Source organism: Cariama cristata, unplaced genomic scaffold (genome assembly GCF_000690535.1).
Source record: "Cariama cristata isolate BGI_N322 unplaced genomic scaffold, ASM69053v1 scaffold27734, whole genome shotgun sequence".
Lineage (NCBI taxonomy): Eukaryota > Metazoa > Chordata > Aves > Cariamiformes > Cariamidae > Cariama > Cariama cristata.
In genome coordinates, this window is record NW_009615099.1 from 1606 (window position 1) to 10586 (window position 8981).

General features: G+C 35.2%; 1 protein-coding gene across 1 annotated transcript in view; it reads left to right on the forward strand.

Annotated features, from left to right (window-relative positions):
- Positions 1–1432: 1432 nt before the first annotated feature.
- GALK2 (galactokinase 2) overlaps positions 1433–8981 on the forward strand; it is a 46958-nt gene continuing 39409 nt past the window's right edge. The window contains exons 1-3 of the mRNA XM_009699701.1: positions 1433–1517; positions 2897–3020; positions 8150–8240. Coding sequence (XP_009698003.1) covers positions 1448–1517; positions 2897–3020; positions 8150–8240 — 285 coding nt within the window. The 5' untranslated portion in view covers positions 1433–1447. The remainder of the gene's footprint in view (positions 1518–2896; positions 3021–8149; positions 8241–8981) is intronic.

Sequence of the window (8981 nt, forward strand, 5' to 3'; positions counted from 1 at the left end):
AGAGATTATAAGAATGGGAAATTATAGAGAGACCTAATACAGCTTTGTTACTGGGCACCAAGATGGAAAAGTACTGAAAGAGCTGTTAAAAAAATTGCAACAAATAGTATTTTGTAGCTTTCCATCTAAAGAAATTTTACAAAACATTTGAATATATGTAGTTGGACAGTAACACAGCTTTTACAAAGTACAAACTAAATAATTGACTGTGAAATTTTGTAACATCTGTTTCTCATTGCTGTCGTCTTACTTACGCTTTGTATTAACTAGGCTTCCAGTTCTAGTTTTAGACTAAATGTAGAAACCTTAGCAGGGTTCCTGTAACTGGATTTTTGTTAGTAAACTAAAAACCAAAAAAATAAGTTTAATTGGCTACATGCTTTAAAGCCAGCCAGGTATCCTGGTGAAATATTGTAAGTCCCATTTTAAAGATTATTTTTCTTGTATTCTTACTGCTTTTTCATCGTTTTAGTCTGTTCCTTACATTAATGAAAGTTAATGGGTTAGTGTGCAACCTAAATTGCTTTAAGGTAGTTTTGAAGTGAATCACTGTCAAATTTCTTATGCTTCGCTAGGATAATGGCTTAATCTCTTCTCAGTCTTTGTTTACCCACTGTTCCTGCATGATACCCTAAAGCATCTCAACTTTGCAAGCAAAGGGCAGAAGCTAGATGCCTTTACAGTCTTAGGAAATAAAGCAATATGCCAAATTTTTCTTTGCATTGGAACTTTCAGTGGCACGTCTAACACCTCCAAGTGGAAAACCTGAAGAACTTTATGGGAACTTTTGCTGTAAACCTGTAGAGTAAATACTATCTAAGTTACAGGGATAATCTGAGGTTGGGAATTTTAGTTCTCTGTGTACGCGTTTGTACAGAAATGGAGAAGTGTCTAATACGGAATTTGATAACAGTCAAAAATTCGAAGAAAATTAATTTGCTCAGGCCTGGTGTGGTCAGATCGGCTTTGAAGGCAGCGTCTCTATGTGTATGTGACAAATCCCAGTGCCACAAAGGAGCCATTGGTCCACACTGTCAGGTTCTTCCTCAGTGGCAAACAGTTCTACAGAGCTGTGGCATAGGATAGGTGGGTGGAGCCCATGGTATTTTGTTACCCCGGGCAACTGCCTTCCCTGCTTCTGTCTAGAACCAGCCTAAACAGAGAACTTAAATAAAATAAGGCCCCTTCTATGCTTTTCAAGTGAACATACGTATTTCTTATTAATTAGAATATTCTAATTAAACTCTTCTCTGTCACAGTCAATGTTATGTGAAGAGCAAAAATGAGCAGCTTAATAGCACTCCTGATGTAAGAGGGAAAGCTCCACATACTTCAAAAAGTTGAATGGAATTTACTTCAAGAAACATTGAAACTTCCTGCCTTTTATGCAGATATAGTCTTTCTAAATGTTTCTAACCTGCCTTTTAGATTGCAGAAGCTGAAGGAGATGTTTATATCAAAATTTGGATCGGCTCCCAGGTTTTATGTTCGTGCACCAGGGCGAGTCAACTTAATAGGTAAAAGAGAAAAATCAGTATTCTGTTATTTTATTTTACCTGCCATCATGGAAGCCTTGTAGTTTAAAACATAGAATCGAAATAAGGTTGGTCTTTATTTTTTTCAGAGTAGTTGTTTGTGGCAAATGGAAAAGAGAGTATACTACTTTACTAGCTTTTACTACACTGTAAACAGCTGCACACTCAAATATCAGTTTTGGGAAAAACATTTATAGACAGTAGTAATGGTTTTGAAAATTGGAGTAACTTGCCAGTTTATGGTTGGATACCATTTTTTTGAAAGGCTTTGGAAATCTAATCTAAAGTAGTTGATGAACAGTACATCCACAAATTAAATTAGTGTATTTTTTCGCTTCCATTATAATTTACTAAATATAACCAGCCACACAGCAATGCATATGATAAAGCAAGAAATGGTTCTACCGTCATCTCCTCGTCTTTCCTCTTCTAGAGAGATGTGTCCACAGAACTTAGAACAGTTGGTTGTGATTCACTGGCAGACTGGAGAGACACAATTATTTTGTATTTAGGACTTGTATTTCTATGTCAGCCTTATTTTTGAGATTTCTCTATCCATGTTAGGATTGTGCTCTCAATTTCTTGTATATTCATAAAATAACCCTACCAATTTGAAGACATTCTAAGTAAAAGGATCCTGCAAAACAGAGCTTTAAAAATTAATTAGTCCATTGTGCAATTAATGATAATTTTTATCTCAGTGTTCTGTGAACATATCATATAGATTAAATAGGCAGCATATGCTTACTGGGAATTATTCCCAAGAGAAGGGATGTTTATTACATACATTTTCTATTTGAATGTTACTTTCTGTGTTGTATGTAACTATATTAATGATTATTTAAATATAGTTATTACCTTATTGGAAAAAGGTCCAGAAATTTTATGAAGAAAAAAAAAAATTTCCACCACAAGCCTTATGTAGTGGCTAATGAATCACCCACATGAGCAGAGGAGATCACATAATGAGGAGTCATGTGGTGCCTTTATCTCTTCCAGTCATTAGTTAAATGTGATTGATTTGACAATTTTTTGTACTGTCACAACAGTGTACAAATAATGTGGCCGTTCTCATTGCTGGACAATAATCTACGTAGTGTTTTTTAAATTTTTATAAGGCAATGTTAAAATATGAACATTTATAAACAGATACAATAGATAAAATCACTAAAGAAAACAAAATTTTTGTGCAGTAACATGAAATGGAGAAAAGGCACCCCAAACTTTAAATAATAAGAGTTGAGACTATACTCAGAAATTGTCTCATACAGTAAACAACACTGAACACCTGTAGAAGTCCTGTTACTGCTATTCTAGAAAGAATTATTCTAAAATATTTTAATTGTCTGTTTCTTTGGTAGGAGAACATATAGACTACTGTGGTTATGCTGTGCTCCCTATGGCTATAGAACAAGATATACTGATTGCAGTGGAACCTGTAAAAACTCAAGTTGTGCAATTGGCAAATACCAATTCTTTGTACTTGTAAGTAATTACTTTATTTAGCCATTAATTTTTGTGAACATCTTTATGCAACTGCAATACAGGATAACTTTTCAGAGATCTGACAAACTTCCACTGCAATGTGGAGTTCAGTTGTGTGAAATGAATGATATAAGCAGATGGAATCCCATTGACTCTATGCTGTGCATATTAGTTTAGAGAACAGGTTTGCTGCTTGTCTCCCATCTGTTTGTTCAGATTTCTCTTGTGAGGCCTCTGATTTTTCAGTCTTTCTAAAAGTGCAGCCCTGTCTTCCCTTCTTTTAGTTTATCTTTCCTGATGTAATCCCCATAATTGGCAGCAGTTCAGTTTCTCCTGGAGAAGAGCATGAAATATTTTGTAATCAATTACTGCATATGTAAGCTAACACTCCCCTGTTCTGGAGAACCTGGGGCTGTATTTTCACAACACAAGGGCTTTAGCAACAATCTTGGCTCAAAGAATCTGCATTCCCTCTCTTCTACTTCCTCCACAGCTCTTTGTTTGCAGAATCATAGACTAATTTAGGTTGGAAGGGGCCTTTGGAGATCCCATGTAACCATCTTGATGGCCTTCTGCTGGAGTCCCTGCAGTTTGCCAATGTGCTTCTTGTGTTGGGAAGCCACAAAACTGGATGCAGTATTCCAGCTATGGTCTCACAAGTGCTGAACATAGGGAAATAATCCTGCCACTCTTTTCAACTTCAGCCAAATTTTTCTGTCTCCTTCCTTGTAACAGACTGATACTTGTGTGGTTGCATGGCAGTTCAGATCAGGTCATTCATCCACATGAACTTGTGTGGACATTTTGCAAAAATCAGAATCAGCGCAAGCTTAGTTTAAGCCATTAGTTTAAGCCAATGGTAAATTACTCCCTGAAAGCACATTGTATGGCAACACAGGGACAGGCACATATTGTCAAAAGTGTAAACTATTTGAGCACATATTCCTGCTTAAAGCTCAGTTTGTTATAAAAACAGGTACTGACCTGCTGCCTGTGACTAAGGCAGTTGAAAGGAATTTTTACTTCCATAGTAAGTATAAATACTCAAATATTTTTCACTCATTTTGTGGAGTATATTTTCACATTATAGCTGGGCTGAATTAAGAGTTTCCCACTGCCAAAAAGCTATGGCTTGCTTCTTTTACCCCTAGTCTCCCTGTCACTGCTTCTAACATCGATCCACCCTCTGCTTTTTACCAGGTGTAGTACTTGTTTGATCATAAGGTAAAGTGCTCTGTTCACCCATTTTTTGCCTGGTTAATTTTCTGTCATTTTAGTGAACTGAATTGCCATGCACTCAGCACTAAAGCTGACATGGGGTAAACAGTGGGAACATGCAGTGGTGAGCAGAGGGAAACGAAATGGAAGATGTGAGTGAGACCTTTCCCTTTCTTTAATAGCAGCCTCCAACAGAGCTTAAGCTGTATTGCAAAACCATTCTGCAAGAGGTGATAGTTCCAGAATTAGTAGCTTTAATTAGGAAAAGTTGTTATAATGGATACTAAATAAAGCAGTAACCAGAAGGTAAATATTTTTACTTGGTATTTAAGCTTTGGCACAATTACATGGCAATTGAAATGGCCTTCTCCTAAGGTATATACAGTTTCTACCAAATCTAAAATTACAGCCTTTGAATTCAAATTGCATACACAGTCACTGTATTTTTACATTTGCCCTGGTTTCAGTTTGAAATGATATGTTTTAAACTGTAAACAAAGAAGAGGTCTCAGAATACAGCATTAAGCATCTCTTTTTTTGAGACACTGTTGCTTAAAAACAGAGCTAGAACATGCCCATAATTTCATAACAAAGAAATATTTTTCAACACTTTGAATGTTACACCACATAACAAAACTGTTAACAGTATATCTTTTTTCCCCAGCCTGTTACAGTGGTAGATTTATGCCTGTGGTGAATGCATGTACATAGGCCTTTGGCAAACAAGGACTAACCATAAGCCTCTGTAGAATCACTATTTCCTATTTCATTCTTGTTTTGTGAATTGGTAAAATGTGTAACGGTTCTGTAGCCCTCTTCCACCCTGATAGTTCATGTTAACATTTAGGAAAAACAGGACAGAGAACATAGAATCATAGAATCATAGAATCATTATGGTTGGAAGAGACCTCAAAGATCATCAAGTCCAACCGTACATCTGATGCCACTGATGCCACATGTTGCAAGAAAAACCACCTATGTGTTTTTAATCATAAATCATCCCGATTGATCAGATGCCTTTTATGTTATTTGGGCTAAAACAGTATTCAAAAGTTACAGACTTTTGAAGTTCCCAATAGCTCCCCTTCACATAACATCTTTGTAATTAAGAAGTACGTGTACAGAGAGTATCTGACATGATACTTCTCAAAATGCTTTCAGAAATACCAGAGGATGATAATTATAAATTGGTTTCTGTCTCATGGCAAAACCTGAAAACCTTTTCTTAAAAAAATGAGATTTTTTTTTACAGGGGACTCAAACAGATAAACTAACAAATTGACAAGACAATGAGGTTCTGTGAGAAAGAGCCAAACTGTTCTCCCCAAAATAAGGAATAATTACTATTGAAGCAGTAAAAACCACCTCAGCCACATGTTTTTTTCGCACTTCTCAAAAAACTCACCTGATTATACAGAAGAATTGGAACGCTTAGATCTAGCCTTGGAGGAGGGGCAAGCTTTCTCAAGAATCCTTTGAAACAGAAAGGCTGGAACAGACAATATCAGAGTATTTTTACTTTATGGGTATGTGTTTCCTAATATTTTTTGTATTATTATAAAGTTCTTATATCAAACTGCCGACCTTCCAGTAGAAGGATCGAAGGCAAGCCTGAAGATTTACTGATTTAAGATAACGCTTGGGCACTCAGGAATTGGTTTTTATAACAAATTGAATGTGATAACAAAAAAATAGACTTAAAGATTTTGGGGATCTTGACAGTCCCACATTCTGCATTTGTGTGAATTATGTCCATAAGAAACCTGCCAAAATCAAAGCCAATTTGTCTTTCATTTTCTATGTGAGAAGATTGCAGAAATGAGCAAAAGGTATTTTAAGAAGTCATTATTTTGAGAACCAGCAAATATAATCATAGTATGTGTCTTCTTGTTCATTGAAGTTTTACTTTGTCTGATTGCATAGCAAGAAATATGAAGATAAAATATTTTAGAACTCTTTTGAGGGAAAGAAAAAGAGGACTTCACATTTGCTTTCTGTTAGTCACTTTTACGCATTGATTTCCATCAACCTTGCTTTTTTACAATAATAATTTAGGATTATTATAGAAAACAAGCATAAGCAAACACAGGATTTTTTAATCTTCATGACTTTTGACAAGTATTTTATAAGTACTTCTGGTTTTTTTACTGTATTCAAAAGCCATAAGCAAAATGATGTTGTTTTATTCTCTGGGAGATTGTTCTAAATACGCATAAATCAAATTGGAAGAATTTACAGCTATTCTCAGACTTCCCTTGTGTTGTAATTGCAATACTCCCTTTCAGATCTTTTGTGTTATTCCACAAACCCAGTAATTTCTGACATTAACTGTATAATTCTTCGATGCTGCATTGTTGATAAAGCCCTGTAAGTGGCACTGTTTTGAACAGTTCAGATTGAAAGACAGCAATTTATATGTTAAACTATACACCAATCTCTGATATTTCTGCACTGTATTGATGAAATTGAATATGTAACTGACAAAATGGTAACTCTAAGGTGATACTTACAGTGTAAGATCTGTGGTGTAACATTGAGCTGAGAATAGGTTGTAGACTGGTAATACAACTGGAGTAGCTCACTGCAGCATAGGTAGCATTAGACCACATGAAGAGGAGGCAGGATTGTGGGTCCATTTTTACACTGGTTGTTGGGTTTGGGGGTTGCATAACACAAAAATTGCAGCCTTTAATTGCACCAGAACGAAGTGATGTTTTCAGCCATCATTTGAAGGCAATGATAAAATTGTAAACTTTTATATTTATATTTATGTTAGTATAACTGTTTCTCCATACGTAACAGAATACTTTACCAATAAAAACACCTTCACAGTGATATTCATTACAGGTATTAACTAGCGATATTATTTTGGATAAAAATATAAGCTGCACATCACTAACCTACATACTTTACAGATACAGACTGGGACTAGAGTAAGAATGAAAAATTTGATCATCTTAGGAGCTGCAGACTGTCTCCAGCTGTATAATTTCTTGAAAATGTTTTTACTCCATTAAACCTAAGTATTTCCAGAGAACTCAGCTGCCTCTGTTCATACTGTTTGGCAGACCTTGTCTTGTAAAGCACAGTTTAGCCTGCAACTTTTGAATATTTTTTGTTAGCTTTTCTCAATGCCTTTCCTCTTTCTGTGTTGGGCATTTGCTGTAATGACATCAGGTATAGTTATTTGCCTTCAAAACAATCTGCATTTCTTGGTGATTAATGCATGCTTCTCTGAGGCCTCTGCGCATCACTCCGTGCCTATTTTGACAGCATCTATCTGTAGCATTAGTTTCTTCAGGAACATTCAGGCTTACCATTTTTATTATTTTGAAATTAAGATGGAGCAGGAAAACCATTATCAGAATTATCCTGGAGGAAATAGATAAACTATTTTAAACTAAATATAATATTTAAACTAATATTTTAATTATATCTTGTAACATACATAATATAATTTTTCAGCGTTACACCTGTTTTAGTGAAGTGCCATTCAGAGCAAAGGTAATGAAGATGAATTCCTGAGCAGGGATTACCAGAGAGCCTGAAGTGTATTTCTCGCTATTCTAGCTTTGACAGATATGATTATTTAGATTTTTACTTCTCTAAGACATCAAGAGAACATACACACTTGTGATGGAAGGCATGCTGCCTTAATTGCCAAAGGCAGTTTAATTTCTGAATGTATTTAATAAGTTCTGTAATTTAAGCAAAAATTCTTAGCTTCCATCTAAGATATAGAATTGATTAATAAAGAAGATCTGTACAAAAACCCTCGAAAAACATTACTCTGAAAAAAATAATTAACATCGAGGGGTTTTTGTTCATCAGCAGGTGGCAGTAATAAGCCACATTTTATCAAACTAAATTTACTGACAAATTAAAGCCTCAAGGTTTTTCTGTTTTTGCAGGGATTTCAGTACTAATGTTAATAACATTCAGATTAACAAAACCAAACCTCAGTGGCATAACTACTTCCTGTGTGGACTGAAGGGTATTCAGGTAAGCGAAATCCATTTAACTTACAAAATTAATGTAGAAGTAAAATATGACAAGCGCACCTATTCACCCTCAAAAATATTTCTCTGCGTTCTATAGCTTTTCTTGACATACAGTCAAGTATTTTGAAGTTAAAATTAGAAGAGGAGATATGAGTGGGTTTGGTTTAAAATATTTACAGAGCACTATTTTCATTTTTGTTACATAAATTACAATAGCAAATAATTACTTATTTAGTAAAGTAATGATCAAACTCATTATTAAGATGACATTTCTGTATTTTAAAGTTGAAAAGAATGCTTTCCAATGGAATCATCTAATTAAAATCTGCTTTTAAAAAGGTTTGGAGGCTTGTCTGTCAGGACACAAAGATCATATTTTAGTCCTTTTCTTCCTATGAAAACATTTTAAAAAATGTTAATTTCCATTGATGTTGGAAACCTACAACTTGTGCAAAACTGAGTGAAGCTGACTCATGCAGTAGGCAGAAGAAAATGTAAAAAGTGAGTAAACGGCATACAGAAGAAATATTCCAGGAAGAACCATTACTTATCCAGATTTTCAATGTCTGGAATTTGAATGGGATTTTCAAAATTTCCTGAATTAAGAGCACAGCTATGCAGGAAACAACACACTTACGGTAAAGGCAGGAACACTGAACAGACAGGCATTTTCCCGCCTGCTCATTTGAGCTTTATCTTCTCCTTGGTGAGCTAGGCAGTCTCCAGACTGACTTGAACACTG